The 24949-nt window shown below is 37.1% G+C and overlaps 1 protein-coding gene across 1 annotated transcript; it reads left to right on the top strand.

Moving 5' to 3' along the window:
* The first annotated feature begins 10170 nt into the window (after positions 1 to 10170).
* On the top strand, positions 10171 to 14219 carry nampt3.2 (nicotinamide phosphoribosyltransferase 3, tandem duplicate 2). The gene is made up of 4 exons (XM_056468335.1): positions 10171 to 10762; positions 10858 to 10920; positions 11023 to 12753; positions 13007 to 14219. The coding sequence occupies exons 1-3, from the start codon at positions 10336 to 10338 to the stop codon at positions 12726 to 12728; spliced, it is 2196 nt and encodes a 731-aa protein (XP_056324310.1). The 5' UTR covers positions 10171 to 10335; the 3' UTR covers positions 12729 to 12753; positions 13007 to 14219.
* The last annotated feature ends 10730 nt before the right edge of the window (positions 14220 to 24949 follow it).

The following is a 24949-nucleotide window of genomic DNA, read 5'->3' as shown; positions in this document are numbered from 1 at the left end:
GTCCAAAATGTCATGCCAATAAAGCAATCTGAACTTGAATGAGAGATAGAGAAAAGCACATTTTATTTGTCAGTGGGTGCACATGGCTCCCGAATAGCATAAGAGTTAAAATTTATTTTAACAGTCTTTCTTTTTTTACTTTAACCCATTGAAAAGAAAAAGTTTAAAACAGAAAATAATAAAAATAGTGTTAAAAATTTAATTATGTTTTGTTTGTTGCATATAGTGTTTTAATCCAGCCACCGCCGCAAGTATATTTTAAACCTGTGGGAAGCACTGGATGGCCAAACAAACCTTCATGATCCGCTGCTTCCGGCAAACCGATGGGAAGCACCTGATGTCTTTAGAGGTAGGGGGAACCAAATACTACAATAGATATTTTTAAATTGGATCAAACTTACAGCTCAGCTGCAAATGTCTTCATTCTAGTTGTCACATCCCTGGCTTGTTTCTGCTACTCCAATCACCATTCTCCCTCACCATCTTGTTCCCACAGCTCCAGTCATCACTCTCCCTCTCCAGCTATCTCTCACCACACCTGTGCACAATCACCGCAATTCTAACTACACACACCTGCAATCACCACTCCTTATAAAAACTCTCTGTTTCCAGTCGATCATCGGCTGGAATCGAAGTCAGATGGTTCACCTCACCTTCTCCCCTGCTCACCTTTTTCCGGGGATGTTTCTCCTTCTATGGATGTTTCCCTTCTCTCGTGGACGTTTCTCCTAACTGGTGGATGAACATGCTGTGATTAAGGGAAGTGACTTTCATACTCTGGTTCAATGAAGATCCTTGTTTACTTTGTGAACAGCTTACAAGACTGCTCTCATTCCAAGATTATCACTTACCTGCTTCTCCTATTTAACTATTCACATTGTTTTGAATAAATTGACGAAAAGAGATAACCATCCTTGTCTTCATTGTGTGACCGTGACAGGATTCCAGCCCCAAAGACAAACACACATAGCTATGAAAGCTAACGCTGTGCTACGCGGATGTACTCACCAGAACTCACTTCTGATACCCTGAACCAGTCCCACCTTCCACAGTCTTCCTTGCTCCCATCCTGTGGCAGTCGGACGAAGAGATTCGAGCTGCCACTGCTAAAGAACCAGCACCCCCCCGAACTCCCTCCTGGTCGTATGTACGTGCCTACCTGATGCCGTATTTCGCTCCTGGATAGTGCGCACACCTCCCTCAGCTCAGGACATCCAGGCAGCAGGTGAACCCTCTAGCTCTTCCAACAGAGATTTAAGTGGCCCAATATGACCAGGGACGTCACCCAGTACGTCCAGGGTTGCTTGGTCTGTGCCATCACCACCATGCCTCGTCGTCTGCCCGAAGGTAAATTACCCTTTGACCCTGGACCCACTTAGGAGTGGACTTCGCCACCGATTCGCTTCCATCACAAGTGTATACCACCATTCTTGTTGTTGTAGATTGCTTTTCTAAGTCCTGCAAACTAATCCCTTTGAAAAGTCACTCCACAGCTCTGGTAACGGCTGAAGCCCTCTTTCATCATGTCTTCATGAATTACGGGCTTCCCAAGGACATTGTATCAGATCAAGGTCCACAATTCCTATCCAGGGTCTGCCGCGCATTCTTCTGACTTCTGGGCACTACCATCAGCCTATCCTCCGGCTACCATCTGCAGACGAACGGTCAGACCGAACGTAAAATCCAGGAGATTTCCTTCTACCTCCGGACGTACTGTGCTCAACATCAAACGAGAATACCGGACGAAGACTGAATGACATACAAGGAATACACAGGGGATGATTGAACAGATTACATACAGGGGTTAAACACAGGGGAAGGTGATGAACATTAACAAATGGCGCAAACTGGAACAATATGAAAGGTGGGCAAAGGTCACATGGTAAAACAAACACACAAGGAAGACAGGACCAAACACAAGTCCAATTCTCTAAAAGTTCTTAAATCAAGAAGCATTTTCTAAATGAGCAAAACAAGTACTGTTTTGTTTTTAGAAATAACGAGTCGAAATAAAGCGAGTTTCCCTAAAACAAGCAAAATAATCTGCCAATGAGGTAAGTAAAATAATCTCATGTCAAAACGTAAACAAAGAATATTTTGCTTACCCCATTTACAGATTATTTTGCTTGTATATATGCTCATTTATTACTCACATCAAAACAATAAAAGAAATGTGGCATGGTAGCTCAGTGGTTAGCACTGTTGCCTCACAGCAAGAAGGTCACTGGTTCAAGTCATGGCTGGGACAGTTGTATCTCCCTGTGTTGGCGTGGGTGTCCTCTGAGTGCTTAGGTTTTCCCTACAGTCCAAAGACATGCGCTATAGGCGAATTGGAAAACAAAATTGGCCGCAGTGTATGTGTGTGAATGAGTGTGTATGGATGTTCCCCAGTACTGAGTTGCAGCTGGAAGGGCATCCGCTGTGTAAAACATATACCGGAATAGCTGTCGGTTCATTCCGCTGTGGCAACCCCTGATAAATAATGGACTAAGCCGAACGAAAATAAATGAAATGCTGCAATAATGCCGTCACAAAAATCTTTTTTTTTTACCCATGAATCCTGGAGGGACTGATTTGAGCTGTGTGTGTGACATTGAGCTGCATCTGTGTTAGCTTTATCTGCTAGAGTAGATCCTTCTTCATCTATTATTAATTTTATTATTATTATTATTAATGTTATTATTAATGTGTGTGTGCATAGGAGTGCCAGCAGCTGAAGTAGTGCAGGAACCAGGAGCTGGCCTCGATGATGGAGGCACAGGTGCAGAGGAACACCCAGAACTTGGAGATCCTGAGACAGCAGATCCAGGCCATCAGCTGCAGACCCAGATCTGCAGCTACATCTTGCTACATACAAAAGTCATGGAATTTTGACAAGGCATTTTCCATGCCTGGAAAGGTTATGGAAAAACATTCATTAATTCATTCTCCTTCCGCTTAGTTTCTGATTTATGAAAGGTCGCCACAGCAGAATGAACCAAAAAGTGTAAATAAACCTAAAAAATATATAAATAATCTCGGTGATTCCGGCGCTTATGCATTTGCGCTGCAATCTGAGAGACCTGCGCTTTATTCTTTTATTTTAAAAGAGATTAAAATGTACATATGTCATTTTAAGACCTGTGCGGTTTCATCTGTACTGAGTCCCAAAACAAGTGATTGCGTTTATATCCATCTCCAACGCGTTTCGGAAGATTTTCACCTGTGCTTTTCATCATCAGAAAAAAAACAACACGCATGAAGTGAACAGCTGTAACCACACCCATATGGCATATTTTGTACGCACACTGATACTCATTACACATTATTGGTCCCCTTTGATGGTGGATGTACATTCACAGGCCACTTTATTTGGTACACCATACTAGTACCGGGTTGGACCTGTTTTTGTGTTCAGAACTGCCTTAATCCTTCGTGGCATAGATTCAGATGGCATTGCTGTATTGGATTGAGCTCTGGGGACTGTGGAGGCCATTTGAGTACAGTGAACTCGTTGTCATGTTTAAGAAACCAGTCTGACATGATTCGTGCTTTATGACATGGGATGGACTGGGAAATAAAGGGATAGACATGGTCAGCAACAATACTCTGGTAGGCTGTGGTGTTGACACGATGGTCAATTGGTACTATTGGGCCCAAATTACACCACCACCACCACCAGCCTGAACTATTGATACAATGACAGGATGGATCCATGCTTTCATGTTGTTGTAACCAAATTCTGACCTTACCATCCGAATGTCGCAGCAGAAATTGAGACTCATCAGACCAGGCAACGTTTCTCCAATTTTCTGTTGTACAATTTTGTTGAGCCTGTGTGAATTGTAGCCTCAGTTTCCTGTTCTTAGCTGACAGGAGTGGCACCCAGTGTGGTCTTCTGCTGCTGTAGCCCATCCGCCCCAAGGTTGGACGTGTTGTGTGTTCAGAGATGCTCTTCTGCATACTTCGGTTGTATCGAGTGGTTATTTGAGATACTGTTGCCTTTCTATCAGCTGGAACCAGTCTGGCCATTCTCCTCTGACTTCAACAAGACATCTAAACTGCCGCTCACAGGATATTTTCTCTTTTTCAGACCATTCTCTGTAAACCCTAGAGATGGTTGTGCATGAAAATCCCAGTAGATCAGCAGTTTCTGAAATACTCAGACCAGCCCGTCTGGCACCATCAAACATGTCCTGTTCAAAGTCACTTAAATCACCTTTCTTCCCCATTCTGATGTTCAGTTTGAACTGCAGCAGATCATCTTGACCATGTCTACATGCCTAACTGCATTGAGTCGCATGTGATTGGCTGATTAGAAATATGCATTAACAAGCAGTTGGAGAGGCGTACCTAATAAAGTGGCCGGTGAGAGTATAATATCAGAAGTTGAGGATTATCTATTAAAATTCTGAAATACTGTTGGCGCAATAGCCTAGTGGTTAGCGCGTCGACATATGGTGCAGTAGCACGTCAGGGCGTCACGAGTTCGAATCCCGGCTCGAGGACATTTCCCTACCCTACCCCCCTCTCTCTCTCCAACTTCGCTTCCTGTCCTAAATACTGTCCTATCTAATAAAGGCAAAATAGCCAAAAAAATAAATCTTTAAAATTCTGAAATACTGCTGTCCAAATGACCACTACTAACAAGATAATTCATTAACTATTCTGTCTTTATTGTTCTAAAACGTGCATTTCTCTGCTGATAAACAAGAAATAATGATGGCGGAATGACAGAAGATTGCTGAATTATTATTGTGCTTTTAATTACAACAACAATTAGACTAATAAACATATAGTGCTTAACATAAATGAGTACACCCCAATAAAAAGGAATACTTATATCCATTTCTCAGTGAATATACGTGGGTCAAATATTGTGGTGCATTTGAACAGAACAGATTTAATAAACATATATTAATATTTTAGTCAAACATCTTTAGAAATAGAAAGATAATACAATTAAATTTCTGCAAAATATTGGGGTAAAAAATAAAAACTACAAAATTTCAACAAAATTTTAGACATTTTCTCTTGATTATTGCTCATTTTTACATTCTTTATTTAATATTTTTCTCTTACATATTAGACTTACATATATTCAGTACTGACTAATCTAATGTATATGCACAAATAAAATATTGTAAAGCTTCCCATAAAGAATATTAATTTAAATGACAGATTCGGGGCGTCACGGTGGCGCAGTGGGTAGCACTATCGCCTCACAGCAAGAAGTGTCTTTCGAGTCTCGGCTGGGTCAGTTGGCATTTCTGTGTGGAGTTTGCATGTTCTCCTCGTGTTCGCGTGGGTTCCTCCGGGTGCTCCGGTTTCCCCCACAAGTCCAAACACATGCACTATAGGTGAATTTAATACGCTAAATTGACCGTAGTGTGTGTGTGTGAATGAATTATGAATGAATGTGAATAAGTGGTTCATTCCACTTTGGTGACCCCTGAATATTAAAGGGACTAAGCCGAAAAGAAAACGAATGAATGATTTGTGAGGGGTGTACTCATATATGCTGAGCACTGTATATACATGTACACACACATTTCCTATATGAATATTTAGATTTATTACATGTTGAAATATGCAATGTTGCCATGACAAGATGTTTATATATATATATATATATATATATATATATATATATATATATATATATATATAAATACTTAATAAATCCAGTGTTGGAAATGGACGATTTTAAAATTTCAGTCCCGGGTAAACACTATTACAGACAATGTGCTACAGAGGACTGCAGTGTTTTATGCCTAAAATGCTTTTAATTGTTTAAATTAAATTTAACTGAATGATATTAAAGTGATGTTTACACCACATCTGCTCTTTAAAATCGCAGCAACTGCTGGAGGTTTGTAGTCCACAGTATGTTGTTGCAGTGTTTACATGCCTGTCCTATACCTGGTTATTTCCCACCACAGCCTCACTAGAAGCATGCCTTTAAACATACATTTTCTCCACATACGTACATTCCATGGAATAACCTACATGTGTTGCATAAAAACAAAAGTATATTTAAAAAAAAGATTGGTTTGACAAGGGAATTAATTTTTGTTTCAGATTTACTAAATAGCAGTGGTGAGATTTATACTTATCAGGAAATTCTTTTTCAGGGACTTTTTTTTGTTGTTGTTGCGTAATGATTATATTTTGATTGAAATGTGTCTCTAATAAACTGCTTAACTTAATGAAAATCCATCTTACTTCTAACTCTTAAAACAAAAACAAAATTCCAAATATTTTGTCCTAAAAGAAAATCCAAAAACTGTACTTGGTGGTATCAGTATCTAGGATAAAAAGTGTAATAGCTTCTATAGCCTATCAGAAAATAGTTGTTTCCCTAAAGCATTTTTGAAATGGAAGCAATATTTTCCTTAATCTTTAGATGAAATTTGTTCAACTAATAAGTTTTTTTTTCTGTCAAATAAGGTAAAAGAAATTCATTCAATTCTTATTTTCGGCTTAGTCCCTTATATTACACAGGTAAAGTTTCTATCACTGCAATATGTTTAGTAGGACATTTAAAAAAGAACTTTCACGAAGATGTTCTTTTTGTAACACTGAGCCGGAAAGTCTTCTACATCTATTTCTGTACTTTTCTAATGATTTTTTGAAACAGGTTTCAGGGTTGAATTTTGATTCATTTTACAAAATAATTAACTTCGATGAATGCACAATTCTTTTTCTGAATTGTAAAACTGGCTACGATACACTCGATAATGCTTTGAAGTTGATGATTTTTTTCTTGGGAAGTTTCACATACACAAGGCAAAAGTAATGTGTATTCCTCCTTTAACTTTTTTTTGTAAAGATTTAAAAATATTTAATAATTCTTTGACCTCAATTACAAGTTACAAGAAGGCTATAAAACAAAAACAAAAAATCTGTACTATCTAATAATTAACAAATGATGGATCCCCCATATATATATATATATATATATATATATATATATATATATATATATATATATATATATATATATATATATATACACACACACACACACACACACACACACAGTTGAAGTCAGAATTATTAGCCCATGCACCCCCCATTGGATTTTTTTTGGAAAGTGCTGTTTAACAGAGCAAGGAAATTTTCACAGTATGTCTGATAATATATTTTTCTTCTGGAGAAAGTTTTATTTGTTTTACTTCGCTTAAATGAAAGCAGTTTTTATATTTTAAAAAAACATTTTAAGGTCAAAATTATTAGCCCCTTTAAGCTATATATTTTTCGGTAGTCTACAGAACAAACCATCATTATACAATAACTTTCCTAATTACCCTAACCTGCCTAGTTATCTAGTAAAATATTATTTACCATGGCAAAGATAAAATAAATCAGTGATTAGAAATGAGTTTTTAAAATTATTATGTTTAGAAATGTGTTGAACAAATCTCTCCTTTAAACAGAAATTGGGGAAAATATAAACAGGGAGGCTAATAAGTCTGACTTCAATTGTAAATGTGCGTATTTTTATTTTATGTATGTTCTGCATCACTGGCTATGTTTTTATGTTTTGTATGACTGTTACACACAAAGAGTTCATATCCAAAAAAAAAACCTAAATGCCATCTGTAATTTTCTCCTAAAATGAGCATTTTTCTCAGTTATTTAACTCTTAAGGCAATAAAAAGAGCTTTTTTGTCATTTTTTTTAAATAACACTGAGCCTACACAGGAATCAGAGAGAAATGCTAATTTTAGAAGAAAATATCAAATGGCATTCAGAGGTTTTTTCATCTAAACTCTTCATATATCATTGTATAATCCTGTATCTTGTCAGTTCTAAAATGGCGGCCGCGTGTTGACGTGCTTCTGTGCCCTGAGTGGGCGGGGCTTTTAGAACGCGTTCTAATTTGGAACGTTGACGTATGTAAAAGCGCCTGTTTTCCAAATTACCTCACAATTGTTTTGTATTGCTGTGAATCACAAACGAGATAATATGGCGAGAAATAACGAACTACTGATGAATTTCTGCCAGAATCAAGGTAAAACAGGTGTACATTTTTAAGCTTATGGGTTTAAAAACTTTTATTTAAAGTCAATGTGGTGTAGGAAAAGGACGAATATGCTATAATATCTGTATAAAATTAGTCAAAAACATCCAGGATTTACTGTATAGTTACTATTTTTATGTATTTATTAGTATATTTTGTATTTTACTGAAGGAAACTCAATCATCAGTGTCGAATTAGTCACGAATATCAACTCAAATTCGACGTTTTGCGTCGAGGGTAGATCATTAGGTTGAATAAAATAATTAAACACTACACTTTATTGCTGCATGAGAATTCATAGTTCTGTTTGTGTTTTTCAGATTATTTTAATTCACAGATAGTGTATAACAATACATAAATAACGTACTAATGTTGAAATTAAATGTCAAATTATTGTGAACGAGTGGTGAGTTAAAGCCACAGTTCACCCCAAAACTCATTTACTCCACTTCTATGTGTTTAACATTTATGAGTGTCTTTCTTTAGTTGAGCACAAAGGAAGATATTTTGAAGAATGAACGTCCATAGTGGAAAACACATTTAGATGATGCAATTGTAACGTTGGTTTTTGTCCAGAAAAACTAAATGATATTTTTCTCCTTCAGCATCAACTATGACCAAAGACACAAGAAGGCTGGTTCAGCGGTTCTCCAAATATCAAGGTAAGCAATTGTATTTGAAGTAAATTGTTTTTCAGACAGAGAATATTCTTAGCCAGATGTGCTATAATGAGTGCAGAAATGTACATGTTTTGCTGAATACTGTATATTATCTTCTCCAGGACTTGCAGTTGCACTTGATGAGGAGGAGGATGCTCTATTCAGGGCGAGTCCAGCCGCTTTCAAAGGTATGAAATTATTCAGTTTCTGCTTTATGATGTAATGATGAATGCAGAAAAGTAAAATTAGGGCTGGGCGATAGGACTTTTTTTTTAAATTCCCCAATTTTTTTCCACCACTTCTTAAAAAAATTTGTTCAATCGTATTAACTTACAAAATGTGCTAAAGAAAAACTTTTTCTGAAAGACCTGCTGTCATTTAAAAATAAAATTTACTAAGATTTATTGATATATATAATATAATATGAACTTAACCATTTTTAAAAATAACAGTGAAATTAATCTCATAATTGTTAAAATTTTTTGGTTATTTCTGTAGAGAATTTTGTATAAAAAATGTGCGGATATATGTGGAATGATTTTAGAAGTATCATAACTAAAAACTTAATATATGAAATGAAAAATAATACATTTTTAACTTTTATTTATTGTTTTAATGCAAATCCTGTCAATGCAAATGCATTACTGTAGATCATTTTATTTGGTAAACAAAGCAAGTCTCATAATATATCTACTAAATGACAGAAATTATTACTTTACAGACTGTATTGTAAATAAATAATATGAACATTCTAATATAACTATTATATCACAATAATATTACTGAAATCAATTTAAAAACTGAAATGTAAATGTACACACATTTATTCAAATAAATACAAATACATAGACTTAATGATGGGCTAAAAATCTGTGGAAATCTGCGTATTTAGTTTTTAAGTCACGGATTGGACCATTTTTTGCATCAGCCAAAAAGGCGAGAAGACAAATGTAATTTACTTTTCATTTATTACAAAAGCAATACTGCAAGAAACTTTTGGTTTTAACAAATATAATTTTTTTATATAAAAATAGAATAAAAAAATAACCAGCTGAATAAATATAAATAATAAAATATTCAGTACTATGATAAATGATTTTCACTACTGCTGCTGATAATTCTAAATGTATAAATCTAACGTTACAATTTCTCTGAGGTCATTCTTCCAAGGTAACTTAGCAAGACACTAGTCTGTTCTCTGTGTTTATGGAATTTAGAAACAGCCAGAGTTCTCCCCTGCCATGTTGTGCGTTTATGGCAATGTGCAGGGAACTACAGAATCCCAGAGGGGAGCGTTACATGTGTTAAGAGTGAAAACCGATTTTCTTTGAAACATATCGATGTTAACTACACATTCAAGTTAATTTATAAAATCGATTTATTGCCCAGCTCTAACTAAAGAATTTTTTTACTTAGACCAATCAACCAATTAATCAACTAACCAGCAAACTAATAATGTTTTTTTCTGTCATTTCTTCTCTTGTCACAGTGTCTAAGACTGCCTCTGAGAACAACCAGATTTCTAAGATTGAGAGTGTTTCTCCAAAGAACACTTTCTCTGGGAATGACGGTGTCTCTGTGGTAGTTTTCCTACATGAGAGTGATAGTGTCTCTGAGACGTTTTTTTGCTCTGAGACTGACACCTCCTCTCCGACAAACCGTGTCTCTGTGATGGACACTTTCTCTGAGATTGACTCTGTCACTCAGATTGAGGGTGTTGCTCCAGTGGACACTCTCTCTGAGACTGATGATGTCTCTCCAACTGATGGTGTTCCTCCAATGGACACCTTTCATGAAACTGACGCTGTCTCTCAGATTGATGGTGTGCCTTCAACGGACACTGTCTCTGAGATTGACGCAGTCTCTCAGATTGACAGAGTTCCTGTGTTGGACACTTTTTCTGAGACCGAGGCTGACAATGTCTCTCAGATTGATAGAGTTCCTAGTATGGACACTTTCTCTGAGATTGACTCTGTCACACATTACAACCAATACCCACCCAACACAAGTAAGATGTACTTTTACTTTGAATACCCCAAGAAGAAGGCCGACCCTGCAAACACAAGAAGACTGATTCAGCGTTTCTCTGAATATCAAGGTAAACACAATAGGGAGCCAAGTAAATTTAAATTAAATTGTTTTTCAGTTGTCCTTTTTTACATTTTACTGAATGCTGTATATTATCTTCTCCAGGACTTGCAGTTGTTCTTGATGAGGAAGAAGATGCTATATTCAGAGCGAGTCCAGCTTTCAAAGGTATGGAATTATTCAGTTTTTGGTTTATGTAATGATGAATCAAGAGACTATAGACTAACCAGCATACTGATCAATTTTTACTGTTTTCGTCTTCTGTCACAGTGCCCAAGACTGCCTCTGAGACTAACCAGATTCCTCAGATTGAGAGCGTTTCTGCAAAAGACACTTTCTCTGAGATTGAAGTTGACTCTCAGATTGACAGAGTTCCTGTGTTGGACACTTTCTCTGAAACTGACAACATCTCTCCGGCTTGCTCTGCTTCAGAGGACTCCAGCAGCCTAACAGGAGAGATAAAGCATACAGAAGATACTGACTTCAACATCTTGTTAGCCACTGACTCCTACAAGGTTACACATTACAACCAATATCCGCCCAACACTACTAAGACGTACTCTTACTTTGAGTGCCGTGAGAAGAAGGCCAAGCCCAACAAACCCAGGAAAATCAGATATGACACAACGGTCTTCTATGGGCTTCAGTATGTTCTCCACAAGTACTTTAAAGGACAGGTCGTCACACTGGAGAAGATTCAGGAAGCAAAGGAAGTGTACCGGGAACACTTTCGTGGTGACATGTTCAATGAGAAAGGATGGAATTACATTCTGGAGAAGTACAACGGCCATCTGCCCATCGAGATCAAGGCTGTGCCAGAGGGAAGTGTAATCCCACGTGGAAATGTGCTGTTCACTGTGGAAAACACAGATGATGAGTGCTACTGGCTGACTAACTGGATAGAGACGATTCTTCTGCAGATCTGGTATCCTATCACTGTCGCGACCAACTCGCGAGAGCAAAAGAAGATTCTGGCCAAATATTTGATGGAAACCTCTGGAAGCCTGGATGGGCTTGAATATAAGCTGCACGATTTCGGCTACAGAGGAGTTTCATCTCAAGAAACAGCTGGAATTGGTGGATCTGCACACTTAGTGAACTTCAGAGGAACAGACACCGTGGCTGGGATCAGCCTCATCAAGAAATATTACGGCACTAAAGAGCCAGTTGCTGGTTTCTCGGTGCCAGCCGCAGAGCACAGCACGATCACAGCCTGGGGAAAGGACCACGAGAAGGACGCTTTCGAACACATAGTCAAGATGTTCCCATCCGTCCCTGTATCTGTAGTCAGTGACAGCTACGACATCTACAACGCTTGCGAGAAAATCTGGGGCGAAGAACTGAGGACGCTGGTGGAGATGCGTAGTGCAGACGCCCCGCTGGTGGTCCGACCCGATTCAGGAGACCCTCTAGAAACAGTTCTGAAGGTGCTCGAGATCCTTGGAGATAAGTTCCCTCCGCTCGAGAACTCCAAAGGCTATAAGGTGCTGCCCCCCTACATCAGAGTCATCCAAGGGGATGGCATCGACATCGACTCTTTACAGGACATATTGGAGGGCATAAAAAAGCACGGATGGAGCATTGAGAACATCGGCTTTGGTTCAGGAGGAGCTTTGCTGCAGAAACTGAACCGAGATCTGCTCAGCTGCTGCTATAAGTGCAGTTATGCGGTGACGAACGGGGTGCCCATAAACGTCTTTAAAGACCCCATTGCAGACCCGACTAAAAAGTCAAAGAAAGGCCGGCTTTCCCTTCACAGGACACCCAGCGGAGGTCTGGTGACACTGGAAGAGGGAAGCAGCAGTCTGGAGGAGTATGGAGAGGACTTGCTCCAGACTGTGTTTAGGAATGGGAAGATCATAAAGACGTACACCTTCGATGAGGTCAGAGAAAATGCAGAGCTGAAGGAGAGTGAATTGTGTCCCTCTGAGCAGTTACCATCATCCCCTTCTTCACCACATTGCTCACAGACCTGAGCACACACACAACATGCAGAAACAGGTGAGACACAACATTTTTCACTAAATCATGAGGAAGATACTTAACCACGTTTATGCACAATATTTAGTAATATTTGAGTAACTCTTATTAGCCACTTATATTGTATTATTTCCAATCTTGTGTTCACAATTTGTGTCTGAGCCCCTCTACATGCTTCTCTACAATCAATCAATGAACTTTCCTCATTGAGGTCCTTCTTCTATGCTATAACTAATTTTCTGTTTCATTTTCTGTTTCAATTTCTCTTCACTAGGAACATAACAACGTAAGGCCATGAAAAACAGGACTCCACCGTTCCCAACCCTCTCCAACATCCAGACTGCAGCTCTGCCTTTAGGTTTGTCCAGAGGAGAACTGGTCCCCCGACCGAGCCTGGTTTCTCCCAAGGTTTTTTCTCCACCTAAATTGGGGGAGTTTGGTTCCTTGCCACTGTCGCCTCTGGCTTGCTTGGTTGGGGCTGGCAGAGCTGCACTTCGGTGGACTGGCCTTCAACAGTGACATTTGTATTAAATAACAATATTAGCTAAAAAATAAGTGTTTAGTAGATAGAAATGGACACACCAAGAGCCACACACACACACCAGTGTTTCCTCTTTCTCAAGTAAATCCTGAGTGACAAATCCCGGTTAAAAAAAACAAGCAGATCAGAACAAAATACAGCTGCTATGTTGCACACAGGATCATTAATATGCACGCCCCAGACTGTATTTGATTGACCACAATTCCTAGTGAGTTTACTGTTACAAACTCTATTTTAAAAGTGCATATTTGGGGAGGGGTTAGGTAACAAAAAGGACACACAAAAATCCTATTCTCTATTGATTTAGAGCAGGGCTCCCCAAACTCGGTCCCAGAGACTCAGTCTCAACAGACCTACCTGGAAACTTCTAGTGTGACCAAGAAGAGCTTGATTAGCTGGGTCAGTAGTGTCTAATTGGGGTTGGAGCTAAACTCCAGGATACCGGCCCTCCAGGACAGAGTTTGGGCACCTCTGATTTAGAGGCAAAAATCATGTCCAAAAAAAACTACAACAGAAAGAATAAATAAGTTAATTGAATTAATCAAATAAACAAAGAGATGAACAGACAGCAACATGGCTCTTCAGCTGCGACTGGACAAGACAAACACAGAACCTTCAATCTCAAGCCTTCGTCAAGAACACAGAATACAGCAGAGCATAACCGAAGATTCAATAATACACACACTGGGAAATTCCAAGTGATACTCCTGTCAAAATACACACACTAAATATTTCCCAAGCGACAGAACTTACTGTATCAAGTGAATCTGCACAGACCCCCTCCCCCTACAGAATGGCTAATAAAACTCACGATTGGCCATTTTCAGATTAACTGGAAGCGTAGCATTGCACTTTTCCTCATTCATAGTTTTCTGGAAGAAAGAACTGAGGAGTCAGAGTGGAACACGGGTGATGTGATACAGACCATGCAGAAGTGTTAAACAGAGCTCACGGTGTGGTTTTATGTTTTGTTTTGTTTTGTTTTTTAAAAATGTCACTTGTTTTATGTAATGTTATGTTTAATAAAACTGTATGCATATATAAGGTGTGTTTTGTCTCATTATTTTAAATATGCGGCAAAGAAATAAGCATATAACAAAATGTTTTTGGTGGGAGCAGGAGATGAAATCCTTAGCGTTGAGCCCTGATATGGGTTGTTGACAAATAGGCAGTAAAAAAATGCTATGTAGTGTGAAGTCTGATGTTTAATAAAAATGTAAGGGGTCACTAATGGTTTGTCCTATAGTGCAGGGGTTCTCAACCTTTTTAGCTGCAGGGCCCACTTCTTTCTCTGATCAATTTTTGAAGGCCTACCTGTCTGATATTTACTCTAAAATGTTTGTATGAAATGCTCATTTAAACCTTTATTTATTAACAAATATTATATTATATTTTATTATATTATACTATTATAACAAATATATATTATACATTTGTTGTGCCTTCTATTATTTTCTATTATACGCATTTTATTAAAAAATATATAATTATACTTAAATTTATATATAAAACTAAAACTATAATTTTATTTATTTATTTAAAAAAAGATTCAGATTCAAAGAGATTCGAAAGAGAATCACAGGTCAACAGGGATATTGCAAAAGACCAGCTTCTGCTTTAAACTGGACTGACTACTAGTAAATATCTATTATTTAAACATATACAGGCAAATGTAAAATACAGTAAAACACCCTAAATCTTTTGAAATCGATATGATGGCGGTTGAGTTTGCAGTCGGATAATATTGGGCGATTGCTGACTGGAGCAGTGAACAGCTCTGCCAGAACGTGTCTAAAGCTCATTTGCAAGTTTATTTTACATTCTAAAGCAGAAACACCATGCATTAAGCCTCACTAAAACACTCACAAGACATTAATTTGGACAACTATGCGGATATTTTAAATAGTTCACATAAAAATACACAAAGAGAGACTTTCGCTTCAGGCATAGTTTGTGAATGAACAGCAGAATGAACGCGATCATGAGTCTGTTTTTGTGTTGAGTTTGAAGTAATCAACCAGAGAACAGGAGAAAGCGCTTTACTTCGATCATTATAATATAGCATATTATATGCAATCCAAAAATTCTAGTATAATATTTAGAGTTAGGTTTAATCTTGCAGCCCACCTGTAGGATCGCTGAGGCCCACTAGTTGAGAATCCCTGCTATAGTGTGACAAATAAAATGAAGAAAAACTTGCACAGCATGAGGGTGATTTATCTTAAGTGTTGGACACTACTCTTTATACAGAGTAAATTACCAACCTACGTCACACATGACGTCACATGGGTTTAACTGTGCATACCAGTTGCAAAAAAAGACCAGTTGTAATAGCAAACATGTCGTGTGGTAGGATGCCAAAATCGAGCCATCAGAAGAGCTGAGTGGAGTGAGGACCTAATTCAAGAGTTCCCACTTAGATATGCTTGGCGTTTAAAGCAGGTTTGGCATGCTGTCCCAGGAGAGAACCCTGAGCTCGGAGATATTTGAGCCCAGGGCTCCTGCCTGGTCAGTAAGCATATCAGGAGATCCGAGATCAGGTAGGTCTCGAGAGCTCCGCTTTTAGAAAAGGGAGAAAAAGGAGGAGATGGGGTGGAAGGGGGGATTCTTCCAAACGAAGATAGAGCAGTAGGAAGAAAATGATCCATTTATAGCAAACTAGGATCACTCTGATTGGATTATTACTGATTACAGATGAGCAGCCAGTCGTGCTCAATCATATCACCTGCTCCTCTCGAAATTAGTTTATGAAACTTCACTTAAATGCTTGACTCTGCAGTTCTCATTTTATATCAGGTAAATTCACGCTATACTGAATCACACACATTACTGGATTTTGATTACAGCAATGGTTTCAGCAAAAACAGTTCCATATGGTGAATTAAACTGCGGACACTGAATACTTAGTATGAAATGTAAACATGTAAGTTCACATACCATGCCATATAGGTGCAGTTCGCTGGTTTTGCATGATGATTACCCAGGCCTTGTATATAGCTCCGTCTTCTTTCCTTGTCTTTGGCTAGGCAGAACCTCGATTTTTAGCACTACATAGTGTTGAATCTAGTAATCATGGAAAATTATTTCGTGGACATGACCACACAAAGCAAAACTGTTGCATCCAAAGACTTTGTAGGCCTTTAACTTCTCTCTTGTAAAATCACTTGAAGTTTCAATGAGATAGTTGTATATTTCGGGCTGGATGCTTGGCCATTTCATCTTATCCAATATTCATTGGGAGGGTGCTATCGCAAATGGATCTATCAGACGAACAGCGCTCACTTTAACTTTAATTTTGCCGAATAACTGTGCTTATCACTGAGTGACAAGCTGTTATAATACGCTGAAAGCATTATGTAAATAATATATATAATATGTAATCAATATAACTCTAATACAACAACAAACTCTGTACCGCATCGGATGTCATTCTCTCGCTGTAAATGCTAGCACTCACAGTTTTTTTCTGCAACATGGACACGCACTCATCATGAAATACAAACCAGTTATTCGCCTATAGTGCTGTTAATTAGTGTCACACCAGGTGTTCTGTCAAATAATATATAAAGATCTTGTGAGTTTAGACATATATGCATGGAAGAATGATTGCCATTTGCTAAAACATATACTTGTAAAATTAAGCGTGAGGTGTTTATTGATTTTATAGTTTTCTTTTTAAATAATAAGTTTTATTGAACTCTGCTTGAGACAGCCTCACCATGAGACAGTTTTGAGAACTAGTGGTCCGGAAAGACAAAGAAATGTTAAACCATTCACTGCATTTTAAAAATATATTCATTAGTGACGGTGAAAATGCATTGTCATGTGAACAACCCACCAATATCCATAGATATATACACTAGATATCGCATACGGACCCTGAGCATGCGTCAATAGCGCCGCCACGTTAGTACAGTGCTCCCAGCACAAATGTCATTCAACCGTACTAGTCAAGACAGTGTGCCAACGTGAAGATGCTGGACTTTAGCACCGTGTACGGGTGTAGTAACGAGCAAACAAAGAAAACAAAGGCAGAACATTTAGGTAAGATTTATTTTTTTAAGTTTTTGTATGTTATGAACTTTTGTGCTAAACAAGTAACGTTATTGATGATACAGTCACTTACGGCACTGTCCATAAGGCAAAGCAGCACCAACTCACACTAAGTACTCAGCTTATGCTAGTTTTGTTGAATAAAATAAGCAGACAATGCAAAAGAAATATGACAAGATGCTGCGGTGCTAAAAACTTGTAATTTTCTCAGATAGAATGAGAAGTAAAAGCAGGAGAGGGGGTGTCTTTTAGGACGTGGATTAGATCAAATTTAACACACACTCTTTGTCGCAGTGCCCGTGCGGCCACTTAGCCTATCCATCAATGTAGAAAAGTGATGTAAAATGATAATTTTCTTAATTAAAATATATATGTATATCTGCAGATGGCCACAGTCCTCCACTGCATCTTGGTCCCACATTCATTTCAAACTAGTGCTACCCTGTACTAAAATGGCGGCTCTATTGACGCATTCCTTCCAATAGAGGGTAGGCGACATCTTATGTAAATATCTATGACCAATATCGATCAACAAACAGCATCAGCTGACTTTCTGTCCAATCACACACATTAGTCATCAAAGGGACCATCAGACTACAGTCACACAAGTGCCATCTGCTTGGCTGTGGATTAAAGCTAACAATATTGTAAATATTGTTCAATTTCATACAAAGAGCAATGGTTTCACTTCACAAGACCTCATGTGTCATCAGGAGCCACAGCTATTGATTTGTTTATTGAAGTTTATTTTTAAAAATTGTGCACTTTTCATATTACTTGCTTTGCATTTACAGAAAGGCACACCTCAGAACAAGTGCCTGGTTGTATGAATTTATTTTAAGGGTGGAAATCCCTAAGGTAAGGAAGGGATTTTTTTAAGAAAACTTTTATTTAAAAACTGTCACCCTGACAGACATTTATAATAGATAGTGGATTTTTTTCACACCATAAAATTATAATCAGTTAATAAATATAAGCGTTGATGTATCTTATATCCAAGAATACGGCAACTCTGTGCAGTTGCGTCTGTTTTAGCTCACTGATGACCGGATTAAGATGGTGGCCGCGTTAATCGGAGGAGCAACGGAGCGAAGCGGACCACGAGGTGTCTATCTATTATATAATGTCTATAGTCACCCTTACCTAAATGCTTTTTTCTAAGCGTTTCACGGTAGTTTCTTGCACCATACGGCAACAGGAGCCGCGGTTGCTATAGTTACGTAAACAGATCGTGCCGTTTTCTTCCAGTTTAGTGACCTTATTCTTCAATGCGGAAGTGTGCGCGTTTTTGCGATTGTTTTAGAACTTCCGATTCAGCTGCCTATGAGAGAAATGACTAGGAATAATAAACGGCAGAAAACGGCCAAACTACTTACTCCACAAACAAGTGTTTGCACGACAATACAGACAAAGTAGAATAATATAATAAGAAATATCAGTTTGCAACACCAAGCAGCAAAACGAGCTGTTTTTAACGTTTAAAAATGAATGGAAGTGAATGAGACCGGAAGTCTCGAGCCAAAATGATTCAAATGGCTGCGCCCACTCGTACGCGGAGAATAAGGTGAAGAGAGCCCAGACGTCCTCTCGTCGAATAAATCTCGACATTATGTAATAGAGGAGGTGTAAAACTCGGCTGGCTTTTTGAAGCTGAACTGAAACTGCTATGCAGACTCCTGTGCAGACTTGCTATCGCCATCATAAGTTTCAACCTTTAAACTAAGGGATTTTTTAGAGGGACTTTCATGCAACTGGCGTCCTGACATTTCATCCTACCCATCAGATCAAGTGGTGCTCAAGGGCTTATTGCGCTTGCACATTGCACATTGATGTTGTGTATCATTTTCTTTGAGAGGAACTGTACAGCCCAACTCATGTGGCATGTACAAGAGTGAAACCTAACAGTGTGTTCTATCTTTTTCATGTTAAAAGGAGTTTTTGTTTCTATTTCTGAGACAACTCACCTGCAACACAACGAAATTCAGAGGTAAGCACATTCAAAATACTGAAATACTAATTAAATGGCACATTAAATCTTTATTTTGCCACTATTTTTCAAAACTACCATGTTTACCCATCTGCCACCAAGTTTTTAATCAGTTTAAATATATAGTAATATGACTGCATTTTGTATGGCTTAATATAGCTGTTGAATGATGATGGTTCATTATGATTTTTTAAATATTATAAAATGTGTTATAAATCACAAGCAGAAATGGTCCAATGATTTGAATGATCCATACTTTAGCTTGCTGAAATTATGGGGTATACCCAGCTAGTACTTTAGCTCACTTTAGTTTGCTGAACGTACAGGGTATATGCACAACTCGTGAAAGTAAATTTTATAAGGTTCCTTTTACAGCATCGACATTGTAATGTTATTGAAATACATTCTGTTCAGTAGACTTAAGCATTTAGTTGTTCAAGCGTAAAACAAGATGATAGACCGTGTAACCGCTTGTGCCTTCAGTAGCTACCAGCAGGCTAGCTCAGAACCTCCATTCAAAATACTGAGGTAAAATAAACTTGCACATTTTAAAGACATGGCGGGTGAAATTGGAATTTAATGCAGTGCTTCTTGTCCGGTCTGAGACCCACTTTATATCGTACTGTATATTTATCAAGAAGTGAAGATCACTTATTTTTTTTAAAGAAAACAGATCTTAAACGTGGCGATTTTGTAATGGAAACACACTACATTGGAAGCCGTAGGGCTGGCTGGCTGGCTGAAAATTAAAAGACCATGTGCATATACCCCATTGGTTACTAGCTTATTGGTTACTAGCTTTGAAACATACTAGCTGTATAGGGCTCAGCGATTTGGCCTAAAATCAAAATCTCGATTAATTGAATATTTTAACTCTATTTCGATTTATGAACGATTATTTTATTTATTTAACAAGTGTATAGTACTGTGTATAGTGCTCATATTACAAGTGAGAGATTTCTGAATGAAGGGTTCATTACTTGATTTTAAAATAATTAAAGGAAACACACACTATGTGCTGTCTATGATTATTTATTGAATAACAACATTGAACAACTGAAATTAAATCACACATTGCCTACAACCAATAGTCACTTTTTTTCTTATATAAATAACTTGCAATTTTGGAAACATATTAAATATAAAAAAAAATTAAATATTTAAAGTAGAAAATAAGCAGCATCTCTACTAAATAAAATACTCTTGTATATCCTGTAAATAATATTTTAAACATTGCATTTCTTGAATCCTCTGTAAACAAATATTTTAATTTAAATAATAATTTTATTGTAATGGAAAATATGCCGTCTCTGGCGGAGCTAGCACTGGGTCGATAAACGATATTATATCGAATCGCAATAAAATGGATGTCAATAACAATGATGAGCTCTGGACTTTGAAGGACTCTGAAACTGCAGCACCTGGAGGAAACCTACACCAACACAACTGACCCAGCCATGGCTTGAACCAGCGACCTTCTTGCTGTGAGGCGATCGTGCTACCCACTGAGCCACTGTGACGCCCCTTTATGTTTCAAAATAAGGTTATTAATGTTAATAATTAGTAATAAATAATGGTAAACGCGCTATAGGTGAGTTGAATAAACTAAATTTGCCGTAGTGTATGAGTGTGTATGGATGGATGGATTGGTTTTGTGCTCCAGGGTCTTATTTTTGCATTTAAGCTTACTATATTTTCATATTTCTATGCATATCTCAAAACATAAGTTGTATATCTTTTGAAAAATACCGTTTATGACAGCATTCAGTGCATAACATTAATTTTGTATGATGAGTCCAACCTTCAGTTGTATGCTGTGATTCTCTATGAGGATTTTTACTGTCTGACTGTGTGAATGATTCTCTTTGACAGAGTGCATGATGGGAAGGAGACAGCGAGAGATTACACATCATCATCAAAGCCATGTTTGCAGAAGAAACGTGTTTGCCGTTTGAGCGAGGGATATTTCAGAAATGCTGAGGCATATCAAAACTGCCAGCACTCTCTCGGTTTAACACACAGATTTCAGAACAGCAGCTTTTTTTTTGTAATTACATCTCCAGAAATATCTCCTCAACCCATTATATTACAGAAGGAGGTGAGAAATGAGATTTTATATTTATCTAATTGGTTTTATATATTAATTATACATTTGATCACAGTTGCGAGAATAATCTATTTGGATCATTCAACTCATTGGACCATTTCTGCATGAGATTTATCCAGCCTGATCTCACGAGGAAACGTAAGCATTTTACGTTTTGTCAGTTTAGTGGCTAGTTCGTATGAATTCGTACGAGTTCAGTCGTACGAAATTGTACGGTTTTAAAAAGGAGACGTGGCACCTAACCCCACCCCTAAACCCAACCGTCATTGGGGATGAGCAAATCGTACTAAATTGTACGAATTAGATCATACGAATTTATCCGAATTAACCACCAAATCAAAAAGTTACGAATTGACGTGATATTGTGTTGGATTTACCACACGTTTTATAATATGTTTCAAAATATGGGTGAAGTAATGTTCCATCATCACACAACAGATATGTGAAGTCATACAAAAATGCAGTCATATAACATTTTATTAAATTTTAACAAAAAAAACTTGATGACAAATGGGTAAAAATAAGCAGATTTGAAATATGGGCAAAATAAAGATTTTAAAGTGACATTTTTTATTTATTTCAGGGCTAATAATTTATCTTAATCTTATTTAAGGGCTGCACTGTGATCTTAAATAGAGACTTTTAATATGTCATCAATTGACTCTAGTTTAAAAATTACTGAAAAGATATAACTGTTGATACACTGAAAGATTTTTAAAAGTATCTCTGTAAAAAATGACGACAATCGTCATTTTAAAATGATTTTTAAAAGACATTTTCCAAAATTGCAATTGTATTAAAACAAGTGATTAATTCATTTTTATTTTACTCACCTAATTGGTTTTATTTTTTAATTATTCATTTAATAGTTAATAGAGAATAATCTAAGCCATAGCCGTTTGCATTATTAACTCATTGGACTAGCGCTGCATGACTTTTAACACACATATATATATTTTTCAATATACACTTACCGGCCACTTTATTAGGTACACTTTAGACCTTTTTTGTCCTCAAAACTGCCTAAATTCTTGTGGCATACATTTAACAAGGTACTGGAAATATTCCTCTGAGATTTTGGTGCATATTGACATGATAGCCTCACACAATTGCTGCAGATTTGTCGGCTACACATGAATCCATGCTTTCATGTTGTTGACGCCAAATTCTGACCCTACCATCCAAATGTCGCAGCAGAAATCGAGACTCATCAGACCAGGCAACGTTTTTCCAATATTCTATTGTCCAATTTTGGTGAGCCTGTGTGAATTGTAGCCTCAGTTTCCTGTTCTTAGCTGACAGGAGTGGCACCCGGTGTGGTCTTCTGCTGCTGTAGCCTATCTGTCTCAAGGTTGTGAGTAAAGAGATGCTCTCCTGCAGACCTCAGTCGTAACAAGTGGTTATTTGAGTACTGTTGAGTGCCGCTCACTGGATATTTCCTCTTTTCTGACCATTCTCTGTAAACCCTAGAGATGGTTGTGTGTAAAAATCCTAGTAGATCAGCAGTTTCTGAAATACTCAGACCAGCCCGTCTGGCACCAACAACCATGCCACGTTCAAAATCACTTACAGTAAATCACCTTTCTTCCCCATTCTTATGCTCGGTTAGAAATTTGCATTAACGAGCATTTAGACAAGTGTACCTAATAAAGTGGCCAGTGAGTGTATAGCTCAAATTATGTTCCATCATCATTCTGCATAACATAAACAGTATATTAATGTAAAAATGTCCTACAAAAATGCATTCATACTACATTCTATTTGTTTTTAACTGAATAAACTTATTTTTGACAAATGAGTAAAACTCGCACAGTAAGGATTTTAAATTATATTTAATTAGGATATCAGAATCTTTTAATGATCTCAAATTAAATAATACTGAAAATTTAGTTCACTATTGATACACTGAAAGAAAATTTTAAAAAGTATGTTAAGAAGATAATTAAATAATAAAAAATACTATTATATTATATTATATTATATTATATTATATTATATTATATTATATTATTCATTTTCTTTTGGCTTAGTCCCTTTATTAATCTGGAGGTCGCCACAGCGGATTGAACCGCCAACTTATCCAGCACATGTTTTGATGCAGTGGATGCCCTTCCATCTGCAACACATCCCTGGGAACTATCCATACACACTCATTCACACACACACTCATACACTACGGTCAATTTTAGCTTACCCAATTCACCTGTACCACATGTCTTTGAACTTGTGGGGGAAACCGGAGCACCCGAAGGAAACCCACACGAATGCGAGGAGAACATGCAAACTCCACACAGAAACGCCAACTGACCCAGCCGAGGCTCGAACCAGCAACCTTCTTGCTGTGAGGCAACAGCACTACCTACTGCGTCACCTATTTTAACCATGATACTTTTAAATTGTCATAATATAAATTTTATATTTATTTAATTGGTTTTAATTTTTAATGCCTTTTCGATCACAGTTGGAGAATCATTTTATGCATTCAGCTCATTTGTCTCATTGAACCTTTGGTGTGTTAGGTACGCCATAGGAACGCACATTCTCAGCATATTTTCTGATGTAGGATACAAGGACTGAAATGCATACTGAGGAGATGGAGAAAGAACAGCCTTCAGATCAAAGCGCGGAGGATATTGCTAGGAGCCGACGCCGAGAAATATCTGATAATCGCTATCTCTGAAAGCAAGTGAACTTCAGCCAACTTCAGAACACAGAAATCGTGCAATTACACAGCTCATGAGCCAAAGCTTCCCACACAATGCGCTTTGGAAAACAAAAGGTTAGTTCTTTCTGTATTTATCTGAAGGTCTATCTAAAGATTCAGCTCAAGAGAGTGAAAGGCCATGTCATTTTTTTCTTTCTCTTGTGTCAGTACGGCTATTCAATGGCAACAAAAAGCCATGATTCAATAAGACAGGAAAAATAAGTTTGTTTTCACCGTGTGTGTTTCCTTTCTGTCTGTTTTTGTTTATATATTCCATTATTTCACTCTGTTGTAATTGTAGTTATTCATCATCTAAAGGTAAGATGGAACTTTTGCGATGCGGAATATCTTTATAAACTCCTACAGCACAATTCAAAGTTTTTCTTTTTGTTTTGTTGTTTATTTCAGTGGTTAAAGAAGATATTTTTCAACAGACTGAAGCTTATTGGTAGAAATATGATCATATATATATATATATATATATATATATATATATATATATATATATATATATATATATATATATATATACACATATATATACATATATATATATATATATATATATATATATATATATATATATATATATACATATATACATATATATATATATATATATATATATATATATATATATATATATATATATATATATATATATATATATATATATATATATATATATATACATACATACATACATACATACATACTGTTGAAGTCAGAATTATTAGTCCCCCTGTTTATTTTTTTTTCCAATTTCTGTTTAACGGAGAGAAGATTTTTTTTCAACACATTTCTAATCATAATAGTTTTAATAAC

Source organism: Danio aesculapii, chromosome 11 (genome assembly GCF_903798145.1).
Source record: "Danio aesculapii chromosome 11, fDanAes4.1, whole genome shotgun sequence".
Taxonomy (NCBI): domain Eukaryota; kingdom Metazoa; phylum Chordata; class Actinopteri; order Cypriniformes; family Danionidae; genus Danio; species Danio aesculapii.
The sequence above is the reverse complement of the archived record's forward strand: the minus strand, read 5'-3'. Positions and strand labels throughout refer to the sequence as shown.

Excerpts from the sequence above, each read along its gene's own strand:
- nampt3.2 (XM_056468335.1), top strand. The coding sequence starts at position 10,336 with ATGGACACTTTCTCTGAGATTGACTCTGTCACTCAGATTGAGGGTGTT. Across the intron at positions 10,763-10,857 it reads GCGTTTCTCTGAATATCAAG|GACTTGCAGTTGTTCTTGAT; the intron begins GTAAACACAATA and ends TATCTTCTCCAG. Across the intron at positions 10,921-11,022 it reads AGCGAGTCCAGCTTTCAAAG|TGCCCAAGACTGCCTCTGAG; the intron begins GTATGGAATTAT and ends CTTCTGTCACAG.